The 22,629-nt window shown below is 35.6% G+C and overlaps 1 protein-coding gene across 1 annotated transcript in view; it reads right to left on the bottom strand.

Annotated features, from left to right (window-relative positions):
* Positions 1 to 14,369: 14,369 nt before the first annotated feature.
* LOC145678562 (putative peptidoglycan muropeptide transporter SLC46) overlaps positions 14,370 to 22,629 on the bottom strand; it is a 35,771-nt gene continuing 27,511 nt past the window's right edge. Inside the window, exon 6 of the mRNA XM_081748861.1 lies at positions 14,370 to 14,515. Coding sequence (XP_081604987.1) covers positions 14,377 to 14,515 — 139 coding nt within the window. The 3' untranslated portion in view covers positions 14,370 to 14,376. The remainder of the gene's footprint in view (positions 14,516 to 22,629) is intronic.

Here is a 22,629-nt window from a genome sequence, read left to right as displayed (position 1 = left end):
TTTCCTCTTTAACCATGCCTTTTCCATATTCTCAAGAGCATTGTGCCATAAATCAGCATTCTTATGCTTGAAGAATTCTTGGTCACAAATCTTCCATTTCAATTCTAATGGGGTGTTCAAGGGACGTCCAAAATATAATTCGTATGGAATCGATTTGAGACCAGAATACTCGCATATATTTAGCGTATATTGTAACACAGGTACAAAATTAGACCACTGCTGTTTTTCAGCACAATAAGCTCTTAATGACGCCTTCAAAATTTTTATGAATCTTTCCGCCAAGTTAGCCTCAGCATGGTATGGACTAATCCTAATATGTTCTATTCCTAACCCAAATAGAAAGGATCTAAAATGGGCAGATATAAAGACTGATGCATTATCAGTAGACAAGGATTCCGGAATTCCTAGCCTACTAAAAACATCCATTAACCTGTTACAAATAACAGTAGAATTCAAGGTTCTTAATTTTTCGAGAAAAACAAATCTCGAAGCATTATCCACCCCAATTAATATGAATTTAAATAATTAGAGGTCGGCAAAGGTCCTATTATATCGACCATTACATTCTGTCCAACTTGTTGAAAATTTTGATATTAATGGACCCATTTTCTTTTTGTTGTTTTCTTTGACTAATTGACAGGTTTTACAAGTTCTGACATAGTCCTTAACGTCATTTACTACCGAGTCCCACGTGTAGCGTCGCATTATTTTCTTTAAAGTACGAAAAGTCCCGGTATGACCACCTGTCAATTCGTGATCGTGAAAGAACTCGATCACTAATTTCTGCAAATTCTTCGGAATTACTATTTTAAAAGGAAGGTTTAAGGCTTTACTCTTTTTAATTAATATGCCATTATTTAAAACATAATTTCGAATGTTCTTACCATATTCCAACCTTTCTATAATATTTCTTAACTCAGGATCTTTTTGTAACTCCGATAAGGGCTCTTTCACCATAGGCAATTGCCAAGAATTTGCCATTTTAAAATTCCTTTTCATTATAGCCATACCCACGGGTCCGTCCACTTGCACAAATTCAAATGGATCATACATCTGTGTTAGGAAATCTGCAACTACGTTATTTTGGGACCTAACATGTTGGATAGTAAATGAGAATTGACATAAAGTCTCGACTAAAGGACCATATTTTAACAATCTCTTAGAATTACCCAAAATCCAGGATAACGCCTTATTGTCGGTAAAAACCACAAACTCATTAATCAAATAGTGGCGAAACCTATAAATTGCTTTAACGAGACTGATGAACTCGATCTCATAAATGCTCCTGTGTCGGTCAGCTTCCGTCAACTTTTTACTAAAGTACGATACAGGAATAAGATTATTATTCTCATCCATTTGACTTAAACAAGCTCCAATCGCTTTTCCTCCCCCGTCAACATGGATGAAAAACTTCTTGGACAGATCAGGAGTCCTTAATATAACATTATCTAATAATTCCTGCTTTAATTTATTCAAAGTTTTCTGATGCTCGATGGTCCATTCGAATTTCCTTTTTGTTGATTTTAACTCGCTTAATGGACCCATCAACTCCTGAAGACCACTACAAAATCGAGCATAATAAGAAAACAATCCACAAATTTTTTGTACTCCGCGACTATTTCTAGGTGGAGGGATTTTCTTAATAGCTTCGACCCTTGATGGATCAATTTCGATAGTATCCCCATCAGTTACAAATCCTAAGTATTTTATTTTTTTATAAAAGAAAGCACTCTTATCTGGGGAAACAGTAATTCCATATTTTCTCAATCTTTCGAGGACCATTATCAAAACCTTTTTATGTGATTCTACATCAGAAGTACATATTAAAATGTCATCAAAATAAGTTTTTACGCCTAGATCCTTCAAATCACCAAGAATTTTATCAATTACCCTCGCTAAAATACAACTTCCAGTCTTTATACCGACTGGTACCCTCGTATATTGAAAGCTGCCACGTGGGGTAACAATAGTGGTTATTTCGCGTGATCCCTTTTCTAGTTGCAACTGGAAATATGCTTTGGTAAGATCTAGGCTCGTAAAGAATTTCTTACCCGCTAAACTCGTCAAACATTCTTCTAAATTAGGCGCAGGATATACGTCATCCTTAATCAAGGAATTCGCCTTACAGAAGTTATCTACAATGCGATGTGAACCGTTCTTATTTCGTACTAAGAAGCAACTACTTCCATAATCCGAATGATCTACTTCAGTCAAAATACCCTGAGACACAAGGTCATCGATACAATCATAAAAAATTTTTTCTTTGTTTTTAGGAATCGGAAATGGATGCTCCTTAAATGGTTTTTGTTCTTTTAAATAAAGTTTAGCTTCAAAGCCTTGACAACATCCTATTTTTTCCGTTATAACATCAGAAAATTCAGTACGAAGACCATCAATGAATTCTAAAATATCTTTATCATTATATTGAAAATCCGAACCCGAATCTCTCAATATATCCTTAACATTGTCTTTTGAAAACGACTCCGTATGCAATTTATCTTCAGGATCTATTAATTGTTTTTTATTTTTTTTACTAATTCACAGAATTTATTAGATTGCTCTAAATCCATATCTGAAGCTGCCGAATCACTATCACAGAAGTTCATATGAACCGCTGCAACACAGTCTTCCTTTCCTCCCACACATCGTTCCACTCATTTCTGTTCAAGTTCAGAAGAGGTAGCATTATTATTCAAAACTCGACGACTCTTCATTTTCCTCTTCTTTCTCTTCTTTTTCTTCTTCACATCAATCTCCATTGTATCACCCTTTCCATTATTGGGTGCAGATCCAAACTTCTTATCCAACTCTCCTTGATGCAAAGATGTGGAAGGAAACGATCTCAGATTCGCATCTCCATCAGATTTTTCCCCCAAAAACTGAAGATAATCGGGTCTACGTTGGCTATTTCTCAAATCATGTGAAGAACCATTATTCTGAACTGATCCAGTTAAATTCACACAATTGGAATCTACAGAGTGTCCAATTAAAGTCTCTTTTTGTTCGGGTTGTTTCAATCCAAAAACACGATGAATTTCTTCAAGTTGTGCTAAAGTAGGTGTTTCCAATAGTTGCCGCTCAATGGTTGATAATTCTATATCACACTGGACCCCAACATCCAATGATCTTCTGCCATGATGAACTGTCTGACTCCTTTCCAAATTCCCATATGATCTTGATTGGCCAACCGAGTACCCCGATCTAAGTCCGTTTCTTAGTGACGAATCATCTCGAAAAAACAACGAAGTCGATTTCTTAGATTTAAGTTCATTCCAACCTACACTTCCACCTTGATGGTCAACACGATCAACTGACTTAAATCCTGAAGTCGAATTCTGAATGGATATTGTATCGTCTCTAAAATACAGGATAACTGATTTGCGATTATTACGCAAATTCAATCTTCCACGAACAAAGTCCACACTCGAAGAGGTACTTTTCAAAAATGGAGTTCCCAGAAGGCAATCGCACGGCAAATCATTCACTACTAGAAAACTAACTCGCTCGAACCAACAGGAAAAATTTAGAGTGAGCTTAATCTCCTTACTTGATTCATAAAATGATCCCAAAGGAGCACGAATTACAATCGGAGTGGTTTCCTCAAGATAATGCACGACCCCACAACGTTCAACAACCGATAACGTAAGTAAATTATAAGACGACCCGCTATCTAAACAAGCACGAATTAACTCATTATTAACGCGAACATTTACAAAGGTAGCTACTGTTCCGTCTAATTGCGAAGGTACAATATTCTGTTTTTCCGAACCCGCATTAGAATTCATTGATCGTCGCAAATTGTTTGAATTACTTTTACCAAAATCACATGATTCAACTTTTTGTCTATTTACATTCAATTCTTTAGAATGGTACTCTCTATCATTTTCTTTACCAAAGCAACTGAAGTACCCGATGACTTATTTCCGTATTCAACCTGATCTCGAAAGATTTTAGAAAACTCTAAAGAAATTCTTCTAAGTTCTTCTAAATTTCTTGGAATAGAAAGACCAAACATTTTAAATCTCACCGCGGGATTCATGCCATCAAGCATGATACGCATTAATTGTTCTTCATCACCACAACAATCCAAGATCAAAGCAGTATAATATATATCATTAATATACTGATCAACAGATTCAGTTAACCTTTGCTTCCTAAATAACCTTTCTGATATTAACGCATGCTTAACTGAATTAGTGATAAATTTCTCAAAAATTAACTTCTTGAATCGCGGCCAAGAAATATTCAAATAAATAGCTCGCTGAATTTCATCCAGAAATTCTCCTTCACTTTTAGATAACAAGGTACTATAAATAGCATTCAAAGGAAAACTAGTACTTTCAATGATTTGCTCTAAGTTGACCAACAAATCAAAAATAATGTAACTATTTTTTCCATCAATCTTCCTAAAATTCTTAAATTTCTGATCCAACAATTCAGCAATTTTTTGAAAAATAAATTGATCACAATAATTGCCAGAAAACAACATTGGAGGCGGTTTAGGATTTATTTCCCCTAACTGCTCTTTTCTTTTTGAACTACCCTCACACATCTGTTGATTACTTTTATTTATTAATATAGAATTTCCTCTACTATACAGATTAACTGGAGTAGAATTTTTTATTGCTGAAACTCTCCTGTAATACTGTCCTAAACGTTGATATTTATCACATCCCTTACTCTGGCCCACAGGTTGAGAACTCTCAGATGGTAAGTTAAATCCTACCTGTCTATTAGCTATATTGCTAACACTCGAACAAACTTTTACCAAAAGATTTAAATTACTAGCACTTCCTAACGGGGCATTATTATCAAAATACTCATTTGAGGGGGCTTGTCCTACTTCTGGCTCATTCAAAAACAAATTTCCTCCAGAATGAAAACTATTTCTTTCAAAGGATCTATGGACAGTTCAAGGAGGTTGTGCTAAACAACTAAAGTTTCTACTAAAAGGATTCTCTAAACTGGAACTATTTGACCTACCAAACATAATACGCTGACTTCTATCTCCTTCTACATTTTCACTCGGGCTATTCAGCATTTCTCTATTTTCTCTTGAATTAACATATAACAATGAATCTCTAAGCGGTGGCGTTAAACTCATTGTCGATCTATCAAAAATACTATCGTCAAATCCAGTTTGATCAATTGTATTCCAATCGAAACTCGAATCTACCTCGGACATGTTTATGCTAACGTACTCCTCCGACATTTTCATTCCATATAAATTACAAAGTATAACTAGCAAAATACAAAAAACAGTAAAATTATTAAACATATACTATTAACAAAGCAAACTACCACTAAATCTAAGCAAAATACGAGATACTACAGAAACTATCCCCAGAGTTCTAAATATACACAATTCAATCGTATTTTGTTTCCTCGCTCTCTGGAATTTTTCACGCTTTAGCATATATAGCATTAAAATACCAATATAGTAGTCGTTAACCTTATTTTAACTAAAAATTCAAAAAATGAAAAAAAATTAAATGCCTTACAAATTTCAGGGAGAGATGCCTCATCAAACAAGAGGTGAGTTGCTGCGCTGAACTTGTAACGAACCTTGTGCCGAGGATTGCTTGACACCCACCTTAATTCTATTCAATACAAATAAGCAGTGATTAAGTTTAGCCAAACTATCTTTTGACACGGTTCTGATATCTGGCATAAAAAATTCAAAGAATCCCCAAAGTGATGCAGGCTTCAAATCTCCCAAACGAAAATGCAAGGTTATCAAGATTATAAATATTAAATATAATTTTAAATAAAAGAAAATATTCAATTGGCTTTTTATTACAAATAATCAAAAATTAAGGAAATAAATACAAATTAACAACAACAAATTTTAATTCTGAGAATGAGCTTTTTACTATGAAAAGTGAGAAAGTAATTTAATTGCAACTGAATAATAGGTGAAAGTTACTTGAAAAATAGTTAAATATACTTTGATAAAATGAATAATTCCAAACAAGAACAATTCTAACGCTATTAACAATTTCAAAAGTTAATAAAAATTTACTCGGAATAGAAAGTGTCGAAACTTAGTCAAAAGCGACCGCGACTCGATCAAACAATTTTAATAATACTAAATAACGCGAAAACTATTAAACTCTCAAAGCAAGAAACAAGAAAAATTTAATTCGACGTCGAAATCAATCTCTCAAATAGAAATATCAAAAGACTATAATGGGGCGCTAAATGCAATATTCCTTTCAATATCAAATTACGAATTAATTTCATACCAAGTATTAAATCTAATAATTAATAGTCTAATAGCTACTTCTACTTATGTTAGCAGGAAAAATGTATTAGTCAAATTGTTATTTAGTTAACCAAACCAAGGTTATCTGGGTTTTAGGTTCTAGAAACTACAGCTAGGTTTGTACTTACCAATTTTCAAACTGCTCTAATCTGTCATTGGAATCGTCTGTCCTCAATCACCTCTACTCGATTCTACTGTTCCCAATTCATGCAGTTAATAGAAGAAAACTTGGTAGGAAATCTGAAGTTTTTATAAAACGCCAAACCGAATTTATATAACTTCGTATTATTCCGACCCGTTAATTCAAACGAAGAAAAATTCAACTTCAAACTTTCTATTCCTCCATCCTCCGTTAACATTCGACCAAATACTACAGTCAGGTACTTCCAGAAGGACAATCCAGATGGACAATCCAGATGGACATTCAGCGCAGCAACTAACCTGGCTCACGGCTTTCGCTCACGAGCGAGGCAGCTGTCTACGCGCAAACGACCAGACATTACGTCACGCGATTTAACCTTGAGTTTGTTGCAAACAAACTCGCTTCTACAACCTTCGCTCTTATTCTCATTACCTACAATTTTTACTCTTTTTCTTTTTTTTAAAAAAAAACGTAAACACAATAGATTCTCTTAATCGAGGAAATACAAAAATAGGAGTAACTTATACAATCAGATATAATACATTTTTCTTTCTTTCTTTCATATTCTTGTCATTGTCCATATTTCCGTTTCACTTCCAGAGACCAGCATATACAGAGTGTTCCAAAAATACAGGCAGCTCCAACTCAATGTAGCTGAACATGCTACACGTTAAATATAAAGTGTAATTTGTAACATTATATTTTTGATAATTTTGTAACTATATAAGGTGACAAATAGAAACAAGCAAATTTACAGAAGTATATAATCATGTCCAAGAAAACATTTACAAACACATATATTTTTAACAATTCCCAAATTTAAGAGGTAGGTAAGTGTATGATTCCCAATATTTTAGGAGAACATAAATATACCCATGTCCTATAAAAAAGAATTTACTCCTGCACTTCCGTAAGCATATACTACGATAAAACTTCATCAAATAGTATAAATTAGATTGAAAACCTTCCAAATTTATATCATTGGCAATTTTTTATCCACAAAAGGGAACAAGATGAACCAACCAAATTTACAAGAATACATATTCGAGTTCTAGACAACATTTACTAAATCTTTTTTTTTTTTTACAATTCCCAATTTAACGGGTGGTCCTCTGTATTCCTTTCAAAATTAATGAGAGGTGTGTTAATGCACCCATATTCTATGAAAGGGGATGGACATCTGTATTCAACCATATATCCATATAATTTGATAAAGCTTCATCAAAGAAGATAAATTAGAAGTTTAATGGAAATTTTGAACTTTTGTTAATTTCTTACTCATGAATAGGAATGAGATGAACCACCCAAACTTATAGAGATACATTCCGGTTCCTATACTACCATACCAAATTTTTAAATTCTGCAATTTCCAAAATTTAAGGGTGATCGTCCTATTTACCTCTCCCAAAATTTAGGAGAAGACAAAGAATCAATGCCAAATTTAAAAAGGGTGGTCCTATGTAGCAATAGGTAATTGATCCTGAGCTAGAGGCCATGGTCTCTGATTCAGGGACCCAGAGACACGGAAGTTCGCCTAACTGACATTATTCTTACTACTATGGCCAGCTCAGACAGCGCAAGTGTTTGGTATCCTGTTGATAGATGTGTTCAGGAAACCTGAAGTATGTTGCCCCATACTTTCGTAAGGACAATTTGAAGAGCCTGGAAGTTCCAGGAAGGTGGTTTCCTCTGTGCAATTTGTCTTCAAAGAACATCACAAGCATGTTCGATGGGATTAAAATTTAGTGAATGTGCTGACCAATCCGTACGGTTGATACACAACGTGGCAGTATTCATAGTAGATATGTTGATTTCCATGTAAACGAAGTCAGAACTCGCTGTCCTACGGAAAAGACGAACATATCGTTTTAGAGTCTCGGTAGAATACCATTCTTCAGTGAAGGTCCTGAATCGAATATATTAGTAGTGTTCTTCCAGTTTTCATTATGTCCGCCCATACCATAACTACACCATATCCATATTTAGCACATTTATGGCTCTGCTGTGAATTATATCATGCTTCCATTCTCTCCACACCATGCGATGTCCAAAATCACTTTCACAGAACTATGAGTCATCTGATATCATGTTGGGCCGTTCCTCTTGGCTCCTGCTGAGGACACTGTGTTAGTCACGTGCTATAAAACTATCTTCATGTGAATGGTCTGGTGGTTTACATTATAGGAAGTCCGAGTATATCAGACGAATATTACTTGAAGTGTGCAAATATGCTAGTGAAACCATAACCGCACAGCTCTTATATTTCCAAGTGTAATTCTCAATCTATCCCTCTACTCTAATGCCTTAATTTGAACTGCTCTGCTATAGTGAACTGAAATAGGTGACTAGAATCTGCCGGGCAGAATTCTGAGACGAAAGGATATATATATATATATATATATATATATATATATATATATATAAAATGAAGAAAATAATGTTTGAAAAATTAAGAAAAGGAAAAATCCTATGACATTATTTCAGTTTCTACACAGGCTGAGAAGCTTCTAAATAGAAATGTCTACTCACCTATGACAGTTCGCCCTTCCATCGTAGATGTGTATTCTACGTGACGACCGGTATTCTTTACGATTGCCTACCAACTCAACTCTCCACTGAAGATCTCTTTGCAAGTGAATAAGATGTATTCCACTCCTGTTAGGACATTTTCCAGACACCAAATACTGTGAGAAGTTACGAGAAGAAAAGCGGTAATTCAAAAGTTCAAAGTCAATGTAGTCCATTGAACTGACATCGAGACTCTAGATAAGAGTATTGGTGAAGAGAATAGCACGATTTCCAGTCCTAGCTTCAAACCGTTTTAGAATACCAGCAATGTTTTCACTGTGTGACTAGATGCTTTTTCCTGACGCAGTTCCACTCGGTTGGTATTCGTTGCATACTGTGTGAAGATTATGATGTATACTAATCAAAACATGTACCTTATAATAAAAGGCATTAATTTTTCCATTGTTGGCAATGCCATGTAACTTTATTTTTTTTCTGTAACAAAACCCAGCCACAACCATGAAATCGTGTGGGTAGCTGTCGGTCCATTGACTAATAAAATGCTTCTTCTCGGTGCATCGAAACATAACTGCTGAAACTTTTTCACAATATGTTAAATATATCGATGCCTCGTCCACAATAACCACATATTTCAACTGATCACTAGCCAGGTGGTTCGTACAGTTTTACACAATTAATTTTCCGATGCACGACAAGGCTGGCTTTTAACACATGAACATTCGTCTTATGACGTAACGTTTCTGTGAATGTCATCTTAGATGGTTGGTAGGAACACATGGAACCAGTTTAACGTAGTAAACTCTGTTAGTTGATTCTCCGATGCCATCAATGTATTAATTGCGCAAATACTTATGGTGTCTGCTTCACTGACTTTCGTTTCGGATGTATCTTAGTCAATGATACAAAGTTTGGGGACCGTCGCCTTGCATATCGTCAAACTATGGCGTTCAAAGTAAAGTGCCCAGCAGTAAATCCACGTTGGTTGTGTTGTGTTGAAATTACTTAAGTGTATACCTGAAAGTGCTACAACCTTCTCAGAATTGATTACTTTAGACGCCATTAGACTTTGCACAACAGACTATTTTGGTTGCAGACACATCAGACACTATTGCCTCAGAGGTGCAATTTTGCCTTTTGTCTGTATGGAAGCTTACAGCCTATATATTAGTCGTATAGTAAAGAGTTAAACCTCAATTAAACCTCTTTCTATATCAATCTCTTATGGACACAAAGCTACAAGATGACTTCTAATGCTATAATGTTTGGTGTTTTGCAGTAAAGATCTCCAATCTACCAAAGATTGTAGGCGAATCTGCTGAAATTGCTTGGAAAAGTTATACCGGAGCGAAGTAAGTGGTAAATTTAATTAAGAAATAAAGCTTTCTTGAATGAAAAATTGACAGAAGTTGTAATATAAAATAATTAGAACTGTGATAGTTAAAAGAAATCGATATACAGTATTTATTGAACATCCCAACAATGAGCTCCTAACAATGTGCTGATTACATATGTAAGCCTGAGAACCAAACTATGGAAACTATGGCATCATCCAGAATTATAAAGAATGATCATTATAAAGATCTGAATTTTCAATCCATCTTTCGGTCTGACTGCAATTGTATAGTAGAGTATTATAGTGCAAAACAATAAGAGACTGATTTTTGAAGTATTTTTGATCTTGTATGTCAGATACAGTATCGGTAGTTTACAGTATCGTACTGGTCCTTTAGACTTAACCAAGATAGTAGACAAAACACAAAAGGTAAGAAAAATTTTGTGTGCATACATTACAGTTTAAAGTTTAATTTTGTTTTTCTGCAAACTCTCACTTTTAGGATTTAGGGAAAGATGGGACAAGTGTGTCAGGAGGAGCCAGTGCGTCGATCACCATAAACTCAGTAGTATATTTGTTGATACATTTCGTGAGGCTAGAATTCTGTGCAAACATATACTTTAATCCTTTGAGGAACTTCTGGAACTTGAGGAACTTCTGGAACTTGAGGAACTTGTGAACATGGGTTTGCGTCAATTATCTTTAATAATACTGTAGTATTTTCCAAAGAATTGCATGGGTTGATTTATCCTTATGTGGTCTAGGAAGGTGCAGATTACAATTCTGTATTTTAAAAAAATAAAACTACTTTTGTATTAGTATTAGTATTATTACGATAATCTTAAATATACAAAATATGTTGTCATTACAAAGAAATATACATATTTGTACATAATTACTTCTGTACTATATAATAATTACATACAGTAATATTGTTCCATTTGTACAAATGTTTTGTAGCTACAAAACTAAATTGTATTTTACTTTTAATATACAATGTATATGCAAGCGTAGGCCGAAAAGTAACACATACTTTCTTTTTTCTTAGTTTCAGGGTACAAATGGCAAGTTGGAATTTGGAAGACAACTAGCTTAAAGCACACGCTAGAGATCAACGTAGTTGAATTGTTTGTTGCTACCTTTGTAGAAGAATTATGGTTAGCGCCACAAAAATGCGTGTGATTTGTTGACTGCAAAACAAACCGAAGCAATAAAGCAAACCGAGTCCGGACAAACCTTACCGATTCGGTCGACTTGTAATCGATACAATACTATCTACTACAAAAAGCATGAGAGGTCAACTCGGATTCATTTGCAACCATTGGAACAGTTCATATTTCGTAAGGTATGTGCAGGTAAATACGCCATGTTAAGAATGTTGGATTTTTTATGGACTTAATTTTTATGGAACACAAAGAACAAGACATGTGCGTTGCAGAGTAGCCTTTTCCACGTGTAGAAAAAAACGTGGCAATGATGCGACTCACTTCTATTTCATATCCAAGGTAAAAGAAAAAAGTGTTACAAATGTTTACCAACACGTGCAGGTAATTACGCCAAGTCTAGGATACTTCTAGAAACCTGTAATAAATCTTGCAACTCCTTACATCGTCTATATTATACGAACTCAAATAATACTGCACAACATGGCTGAAGTAAAAAATAAAATAACCAAAGTGCAAGATGAAGATGAAAAGATAAAATGTAAAACGATAATCTCCAAAGTTCCAAACTGAAAAGTTTTAGTTCATAAGAAGATAAATAAACAGTGACACTGTACTGTGACTTAGAAAACTACATCGATATTACATGGTACATGTGGGACAAATGAAAACATCTTTGTCTTCTGTAGTCAGTCCTGCACAAGCCCTAGCGTATTTCGCTGCACCATGTTTGGTGTTGATTTAGTAGCCATGGAACAAATACTGAAATTATACTTACAAAACAAAGTGTTGCTAGACGGACACGAAGTGAGACGTACATTGCTGTAAACAATCGGCTATGTTCTTATTTAGCACAGCACTAATAACGGATTCTTTCCGCTATCGAAATAATAACGTCCTTCCTCGGAACCTTCCCGAAGCAAACAACACTGCACGGCGTGGCGGTTTCAGGGCTGTCTCCCGGAGTATTCGTCAAATCGGACTTGTCCAAGACTCTGGCACATATTGGAGGCGAATTTTAGCGGATTTCGTTGGAAACATCCCAGCACTGAACACTTGGCGTATTTAGCTGCACTGGCGTATATACCTGCAGTTACCTTATAGGTCAGCATACAATATTATGTATCACAAACTGGACTTCCAGAAAGTCATTGCGCATTGGATGTCCATGAACCCAAAGATAAGCAGACAAAAAAGAGCCATCTTTAGACCACTTAGTACGTTACGCACAAAGAGCATGCCTTTTTGAAAAATATCGTGAAAGATGATGAGCTTACTGTATTCCTTTACAACCCCGAAACAATAATGTTCGGCATTATATGGAAATATTTCAACTCCTCGAATGCGAAGAAACTGAGACATCATAGCAGAGAAATTTACTCTGTTCAAAAATTCTTACTGACATGAAATGCGCTTTCCTAATGGAGTTTTCTATAATTGGGACCATTGCTACAGTAAAAGCTAACGCTGTTACGACAAAGCTATAGTACTCTCTGAAAAATGCTTCGAATCCCATGACTGCCTCACGAGAATGCTCGTATCACGTTCATCAACACAATCATGCCAAAATTACTTTTGTTGTAAGTTTCTGCAGCACCTGCCATACAGTCTGAACATTGCTCCTAACAAATTTTCATCTATTTGGTTACCTGAAATGAGTCACGAGCATTCAACAATTTGATTCTGCTAAATAAGGTCACACCATCGTCCAGAAGTGGTTCTAAGCTCACCAAAACGGATTTGACCAACATACACTAAAACGAGATTATGTCTCAAGAGTTTCGATTCTTATGCTGAAAACTAGGTAGGACACGTACTTTAATTGTGCATATGTTTCGATTTTGAATTTGAACAAAACTTTTGATAGGGAAACGTATGCATTATTTTTCAATCTAGCTTCGTATTTTTAAAAAATCAACTAAAATATAATTCAACGATCAGTTTAATTACAAATTAAATTTTTGTACATAAAAGTCATATAGATACAGTATATAAACGAGGAAACAACTAGTAATGGATTTCATTGCTAAATATTTCACTTCTTCATAATTATTAACATTTTAACAAGAGTCTAGATATTTATTTCTATACACAATGAATAGAATACAATATGGATACAATAATAGGAATAATCAATTCTTGTTAACATGGACTCTTGCTGATTTTCTTCCCTCCTTCTTCCTGCCTCACACACGCACAGAGGAGCAAACCATACATTGAACCCACAAAATTTATAGCAATAGTTTTCTATTCTAGATTCAAAATACTGTTAACATATTGTTTTAGAGATCAAGGACAAATGTCCTTTTATACACATTCCCCGCCCCGTCTTCCAGACGTCCGTGTTTTTATAACCAAGGCAGTGTTAGTATATTAATACTACTTTAAGAACATCTTTTTGTTCGATAGAAATTGACTTGTAATTTCACTTGGCTTCCTCAGTGATACTTAATTGTTTTTTTATATATAAGATGGTAATTAAAATAAATTTAAAATGCTTGTCTTTTTCTCGGTGCTACGACAAAAGATGAGAAAATGGAAATGTTTTTGTACTCAACATGTCAAAAAAATATCATTTCAGTAGTTCCCCTTTTCGGACTTGGTTATATTGCTATGTAGTTGGAACATAATTCCCCGTTTTCAGCACAAGGCTAAAATCAAATTTACTTTAACTGAGGATATCAGTTTCCAAGCCTCATGTGCCAACAGAGAACAGTAGTTTTCAGAGCAAGTATGATTTCAAAGCATAGATATTTAATGCAATCAGGACAATCATTAGTACATGTTTGATTTATTTTTTAAAAATGGAAAATTTTACGTCAATGAATATTTGCTTGCACATTATTGCATGTTGATACATTTGCTTACATTTTATTCAGTGACATTATCCTCCTGTTTAAGAATTATCATTAAATCATTTCTAGATACTTCAGAAAATTTTCAATTAACATTTACTCTCAGTACCTGGATCACAGATGCTTTCTGATGTTGTTCCTTTCTTCTTCAATCCATTCTCTGTAGATGATGCTGATTCCACATTTTGAACCACCTTCGACTCTTTTCGATGTAACACATAAACCCAACTGTAAAAACATTTATTGTATCATATAACAGTAACAATAGACAGATTTTACACAATAAAAAGTAATGTTATTAATTCAATTCAATTTTAACACAGGTCAGCAGTTGTCTCAGCATGACTATCACTTTGTAGTACTACAACACCAAAATTCCCATGTTGTGGTTCACACAGGCCCAGTATGACCGGTTTGACAAAGAACCAATGCTAAGCGGTGTGAAAATAACACCGCAGCGGTGTTAAAGAACTACGTGAATGAAGGAAGAAACAGCGTAACGGTGCTCTTTCAATATATACCCCGTGTGTTAGTAACGTCTCAACTAGAATGGTGTACAAGCCATTGAGGTATTAATATTGATAAATGTTTTATTCGTCAGTAATCAGCAAAACCTTTCATTTGCTAAGAATAATGACTTAGCAAACAGGGACACCGAATCCAGGGGTGCACCCTGCACCAATGCTTAAACACTCCCAGAATTTTTGTGAGGTTGCTCAGTACACATGCAAGAGAGAGACAAGGAAAATGAGAAAAGAAAAAATACTAGTAAACTATTTGAGCCGATCGGATAAATATATCGGGCGTATTTCATAGTTCCGACGGATTTTCCTCTCCCAGGCCATCCCCTGAATCAACACTGCCTGGAAACTTCCTGGTTCAAAACTCGGAGCTCTTGATATCAGGTATATCACAAACAATTAAAATCGTATGTATCACATAGATATAGTTATACTATAACTTGTAGGTGCACTTGCCTTACTGGGATGTGATAAATATCTAAGTTAATGACTTTAAAAATGTGTATTATTTCTTATTTTACTTGAGCAAAGCTTTGCGTAGTATATTTGACATTTAAATGAAGTAGCGAACAGCGTACTTGCACGTACTATATTTACTGTAATCTTTCACAAAAATAGTTTTGTTATCCTATGAATTTTCTGATAAAATTTGCATGAGTAGAAGTGATACACGTGAAGTACGAGAAGACTCACAAAAGGAATAAATTGCTATAGAGAAACATATAAACATAGCATTGTAATATATGGATATGAGGGCGAGTTTGTATCAAACTTCAAGAAGTGATAGGTGATGTAAAAAAAAAATATATATATATATATATATTTACTTTCTTATAAATCCATATTCGAGTACACCTCATTGTGGCTCTTCAAGCTTTTGAAATTGTTAGCATGCAATAGGTTATTATTATTATTATTATTATTATTATTATTATTATTATTATTATTATTATTATTATTATTATTATTATTATTCAGATTAAAGCAAAGCGCTTGCAAGGTCTATCAATCCATGTACAGATGGAGAAATAAACTCTTTAGATGTCGTTGAACCTTTAAGGAAGTCCTAATGTACCCACGTTGAATGAGACATTTTCCCGCATTTTTGTTATATATTTTCCTTATATGCATAACATTGATTTACAACGTCCATTAATACAATCCTCTGCAAATGAGAAACAATGTGTAACCTAAGTGAGTAAACACGACTCCAAACCCATCTTTATCGGGAAAGTTAAACAAAGCTATCAGAGTAGAAAAGTTTGTGTTTTAATATGTTCTATTTGTGAAAACCTTTTTATATCATAATCTTAAAGTCGATATACCTGATTTCGTAATAGGATGGTAACTATACTCTTACTAATACTGGTTTAGTTTAGTAATAAAGTGTATAACAGGAGGTACTTTTTTTTACAAAAAGAAACTCTTGGTATTTAGTTAAGGGAGCAGAGAGCACAGCTGATAATTGTTAATTACAAAAATTATGTAAAATCAAAAACAGAAGCGCTCTTCATAACCAGCTAAATTATATTTCAACACTAATCGAATAAATTATCTTTATACGAATAATTCAACAAACTTCAATGCAGTTTTCTAGAACTACCTTTTCTTTCTACGGAAGAGAGCCGATTCCTGGAGACGAGGGGTCCCAGGACACCAAATTTCCTTCGGCCCCCTTATAGGTGATCAAGATGTTACGTTGATGTTGTTTCATCTACTTCTACAGCACATGGTCATTCGTGTACTTATAATAATCACAGCTATATGTAATTATCTTATTAATATTCAACTGATCAAACTGCTTACCCCAATGTCTTGAAGCATACACTTCATTGATAGACAATTGTGTCGATTACAGAATTCTGTACACGAAACCGAAGAAAAGTAATTATTCCAATGCAAATGGAGACATAAGTAGCTGTCCTTCAAAGATCTTTTATCATGAAAGGAAAAGAACGAACATCACGAGTTCACGACCCGTATAAGGAATTTAGAATAATGTTAAGATAAAGTAAACAAATAAAATCCCTCTGAGATAAACATTCACAGGACCAAATCCTGCCTGGGAAATATATGTAGGCCTATATGCAAGAACAATGTATATGCAAAAAAAAAAAAAAAAATGTGATTAAAGTGCGAGTTAATTTCGAGCATGGTGTTTGCTAATCAACCGTGGTAAGCAACAAAGCAACGGGAGAAAACGCGAAAGACCATGGAACATGGAAACTTCTCACTGTCAGTTGCAGCGAGTGATCTGCCCATAATGACAGAATACCTATGATGATGATGATGATGATCTAATCATTTAATTTATATGAGAGTTCGTTTAAATGTTCAAACGTATTGGAAAGGAATAAGAACGAAGAATAGTTCAATGGAAACGAAAGATACTGTACGTTAATACAACTGTACCACTGGAGACCGTGGTATATACAGAGTTTGTCCGGAAAGTAATAGGACTGAGTCGATTTAAAAAAAAAAATTATTGAGCCAATCGTTACAATTCTTTAAAAACTTTCAAAATAGGCTCCTTTTGCGTCGATGCAGCGCTGCCAGCGCGATTTCCAAGCATTGAAGGCGTCACGGAAGTGATTCTCCGGAATAGCCTTGAGAGCCGCGGTGCAAGCTGCTTGGATCCCCTCTGTCGTCTCAAAATGCTTGCCTTTCATCGGGCGTTTCAGGCGAGGAAACAAAAAGAAGTCCGGGGCCACATCTGGGCTGTAGGGCGGCTGCGGAAGCGTTGGGATGCCGGCCTTGGTCAGGTAGCTGTTCACAAGAAAGGCGGCGTGAGCCGGGGCGTTGTCGTGGTGCAGCTTCCAGTCGGCTCCGATGTCTGGTCGGACCCGATTGATCCTTCGTTTGAGTCTCTTGAGCACTTCCACGTAAAACTTGGCGTTGACAGTTTGTCCAGGAGGAACAAACTCATGGTAGACGATGCCTTTGATGTCAAAAAAGACAATGAGCATCGTTTTCACTTTGGATTTGCTCATTCTTCCCTTTTTTGGGCGAGGAGACGCCGGTGTGTGCCACTCGGAAGATTGCCTCTTTGTCTCGGGACCATACTCAAAGATCGATGATTCGTCACCTGTGATTACGTTATTCAAAAATTGGGGGTCACTTTCACACATGTTCAAATTTTCTTGGCACAATTCCACTCGCTGCAATTTCTGGTCGTCACTGAGCACTTTTGGGACAATCTTCGCGTACACCTTGCGCATGTTCAAATGCTCCGTCACAATTTCATGAACCACAGTTTTTGGTAAATTTAACATCTGAGCAATTAAACGAATACTTAGTCGACGGTCTGAGTTCAAAACTTCGCGCACACGAGTCACATTGTCTGTGTTTGTCGAAGTCGAAGGTCTTCCAGCACGGTCTTCATCGGCGACCTCTTCCCGGCCCTCCGAAAAGGCCTTGTGCCACCGAAACACACCACTTCTTGTTAAAGCATCATCTGGGTAAGCCTGCTTGATCATATCAAACGTCTCTGTCGCAGATTTACCGAGTTTAACACAGAATTTAATCGCATACCTCTGCTCTAACGAGCGCTGCATTTTCGGCTTGCACCACTCACAGAAACACGTCGCGCGAAAAAGCCTGTCCTGTCTCTCCGTGTGCTCGCAGACAACTGACCAGCCGCTCGTTCGTTAGCTAGGAACGCTCTCTACCGAATCCAGTCGGTGCGCGCACGCTCCGTAGTACAGTCATGGCGGAATAAAATCAGTCCTATTACTTCCCGGACAAACCCTGTATACATGTACTAAAGTATTAATTTATTATATTGACAGTTGTTTTCCTTACGAAGTTTCCAATTATTTATATAATAACTTACGATTTTAATATGTTTATGAAGTTTCTATCGGTTTCAAAATAACACTTCAATGATCTGAGATATACGAGAAGCTGCTAAAATGTTCGTAGTCCAACTTAGAAGGAGTATGCATAAAATGAAATTTTACAGTTATTTTACATACTACACCAGAAGTTCAACCTTCCTTGTACAGTGCTCCAATTTTTGCAAACTAGCTAAAAAGAAATATGAGGACTGCTCCTTGCTCCATTGTTCTGGGGCACTAAACACCTCCTTATCAGATCTAAAATGATCCTTTCAAGTGTTGTTTGAGTTTGGGGAATAAGGAATAGTATAACGAAGATAGATCTAGAGAAGAAGGAGGAGGATCTAAACAATGAAACCCTAGATCATACAATGTCAGTTATGTTTGCAGTGTTCGATGCCACAGGGGCATTATCCTGAAGGAACAGGATTTTTAAAAAGTTTTTCATTGCATTGCATTTTATTTTGTGTTTTAACTTTGTAAGTAATACAGAATAATACGCTGCACTAAATGTCTTTCCCTTGGCCAGGTAATCTATGAGTCCTTTCTTATCAAAGAAGAATGTTGCAAACACTTTCCCAATCCACTATTATTTCTCGGGGGGCTAGAGAAACCTGAGTGCCACTATTCCATTGCCTGTTGTTTGGTTTCAGGATCATAGTGGTACAACCATGATTACTATTCGTGGCAGAAATTAGTCGGCAATGTGATCAAAGTGGGAGATCAGTTTCTTTGATGCCCTCAGGCTTTCACGCTTTTGATCTGCTGACAGATTTTGGGGAACCCATTTTGCTAAGAACTCGCGCATGCCCAAGTCATTATGAGTTACGCTACCGACGAGTTCCCGAGAAATGTTCACAATCTCTGTCACACGTTTTGCTGAAACTCTGCGATTTTCAAGAATAACATCATGAATTTTCTCCATGATTTCAGTAACAGTCACTGTTTTGGCTTTCTCTACATGTAGAGCATCATTTGTTGAGAAATTGCCATGTTTATATTGTAGCATCAGCTTCTTCACCACTGTATATGTCCGAGAAGAGCTCCGTAATGTTTCACTGATTTCCTCATGAATTTGCTTCGATGAGTTCCCTAGGTGAAACAAAAATTTGATAACAGTGCTGATCTAGATGTTCGTATAATTTGCTGGTTGGACACAAATGATCACTTCAGGGTTGTGAAAAACACAATAAGATTTTCATTATTAATATGAAAATTTGTATTTGTACATACAAAGATAGACCCTATATTCTTTAAAAATGTACAATTTTATCAGTCTATCTGCACTCTTCTGTTGGGCAATGAACTTTTCAGCAGCTCCTCGTACTCATGTAAAAGTAGAACAGGGCGTTCCGGGAACAACCGAAAAACCGAGTACACATGTTCCCGGAACTCAATACAAGAGTTTATCTGCGATTTTGGTCGGAAATGCCTATTTACGGTGATGGTATTTAAGAAAATTAGTGGAATTGGTTGTAGAGTAGTTACCTTAAATTGGGTTCATCTCCGCAACTAAGCGTTTCCAACTAAATTTGCAGATGAACTTTTCTCCTGTATTGAGATCCTGAACACATATGTAAAGTATTCGATCATTTTGTTCAATGTAGCCAACTAACGACCAATTCCAATAATTATCTTACATCAATACCATCGCAGATGAACATTTTTCTTATATTGAGGTCCTGAATCTGAATGTATATTGGAATTGGTCATATATTGGCTACACTGATTAAAACAATCAATAAACTTCGCATATTATATATATATATATATATATATATATATATATATATATATATATATATATATATATATATATATATATATATATATATGCGAAGTTTATTGATTGTTTTAATCAGTGTAGCCAATATATGACCAATTCCAATAATTACGACTACATTTAATTAGGTGATGGGTGAATTTAAGGAGATTAGTACAATCGGCCGTTAGGTGGTTACCTTAAAGCATGCCCATATCCCGATCAAAATCGGAATAATTTTGGATCATTGAACATCGAGTGTCAAAAATGAGAGGGGAAGAAACTTTGAAAGTAAGCTTTTAGAGAAAGAGTTTTGATAGTACAAGAATAAAGCGAGTACGGAACATAATTCTAGTGGGGAACATATTTTTCTTGCATTGGGGTCCTGAATGTGTATGTGAAGTTCGTCGGTTTGTTTCTGAAGCACCTTGTATAAAGAAAATGTTTATAACGAATGTTAAAATGAAATCCTTAAACCACACTAGTGTATCCTCCAGTTTTCTCTTAACACTAAAATTAAAAGTAAAAATCTATAAGCCAATACACTTCCATTTGAACTAAGTCTTTTATTAAAATATAGTTTGTAAGTTGAAATTTATGTTTCCACTTCTTGATAAAACTTACAAGTTAATTTTCAGCTAGAAAAACTGAACCTAAGCGATGTCAGTGAGGTTTCGTGAAATATTTCGATAGCTGTCAAATGAAGCTCCAGATATTTTTATTATGTGTATAAGTGCAAAAATTGTAGCTAATTTCTAAGGAAGAATACTAGCTATCTAGATGTATAAAAGCGAATATGATTTTTGTGTGGTCGAATCACGCAACAATTATAGAACAAATTAAATTATATTTCACGTAATTATCAACCTTAGGCTTATCAAGGATCTTATGATATTACAATAATTTTCATTAGGGGGCGATGGGTGGCTGGAAAGAAGTTGATGAAATGAATAGTGACACTCTCAATGTTATATAAGTCCGAATTCATACCCCATACCCCGTAAAAATAATGGAAAACGACCTATCCAGAGTTTTCGGGCTCGCAAAGATGAATAGTGACACTGTCGATACCATTGGAGTCAAAATTATTAGGGGGATGAAGGTGGGAGTAAGGAAATGTGATATGTAAAAATAATAATAAAAAATGACCGACATTAGAGTTGAATCGATAGTTTTCAGAGTCATGGACGTGAGATGAATACCGATACTCCTAGTGCCGTTTGAGTGTGTTCAGCTCCATCGACATAAGGGTAAGAGGGGAGAAAGTGTGACATTACGGATTATTGTCACTATCCTTTCATTGAAATGTGTCTCCCATTTAAGGAAGGGGAGAGAGTCAAATAATTTCCATAAACATATTCTTCCTGTGTGAAGAAGGGGCATTTCAGTTATTTGGTATCAGTGGCGTAGCACAATTTTGCGGGCCCCCCCGCAAAGTATAGAGAAGGGGCCCTAGAAGCCGATAGAAGGAAGGTGAAGTTATACTTCTTTGTTCATCGCAAGACTTCGGGGCCCCCGCACTGCGGGGGTTACGGGGGCAGCTGCTACGTCACTGTTTGGTATTTAAAACCAAAATCTTGAACAAAATAATATCTAGAAAGCAAAACAAAAACTGACAAAACCAGCTATCATTCGTGGCTAACGCTAGTGACTGCTTCGTGTGCGCACAATCCTGGCATTCTATTCCTCCGATACGAGTCCCGAATAGTGGTTCAAATCCCACTTTAAACTGTAGGTTCAGTCTCATATAGCTTCGGCGCTGATAAATAGCGTTAAATTCCAATCAATCAACTAAACTAACCGATCAACTGGTAAATAGAGAAAATAATCCTTCATGGAATTTTACAATTGAATGATTTAATTAATCACGTCACTTCAGGTGAGAACGAAAGTGAAAGACTTCAAAACTAGCACGTTTAGTTCCGAACAGTATGGCTGCTACGAAAGAACGCGTACTCCGGGGTATTTTCAGGCATTTGTTTTCATATAATACGTTTTCCCTGTTTGATTTATTTACTCTTTTGAAATTTCTTATTTTGAAAATTCCAACAGAAATTACAATTACTTCTTTCATTATAATCTTTAAAGCCAGTCATGTAATGTTAGAACTTTTTAGGTATACGCTCGACCGTTTTCAAAACTGCAGCGTATACCCACTCAATACACGTTTGTTCTTTGTTTAAGTTAAGGTAAGTATACGATATTCCGGTATATAGCTCAACA

This window comes from Thermobia domestica, chromosome 2 (genome assembly GCF_964235325.1).
Source record: "Thermobia domestica chromosome 2, izTheDome1.hap1.1, whole genome shotgun sequence".
NCBI classification, from domain to species: domain Eukaryota; kingdom Metazoa; phylum Arthropoda; class Insecta; order Zygentoma; family Lepismatidae; genus Thermobia; species Thermobia domestica.
Note: the sequence above shows the minus strand (reverse complement) of the source record. Positions and strands in the feature narration are given on the sequence as shown.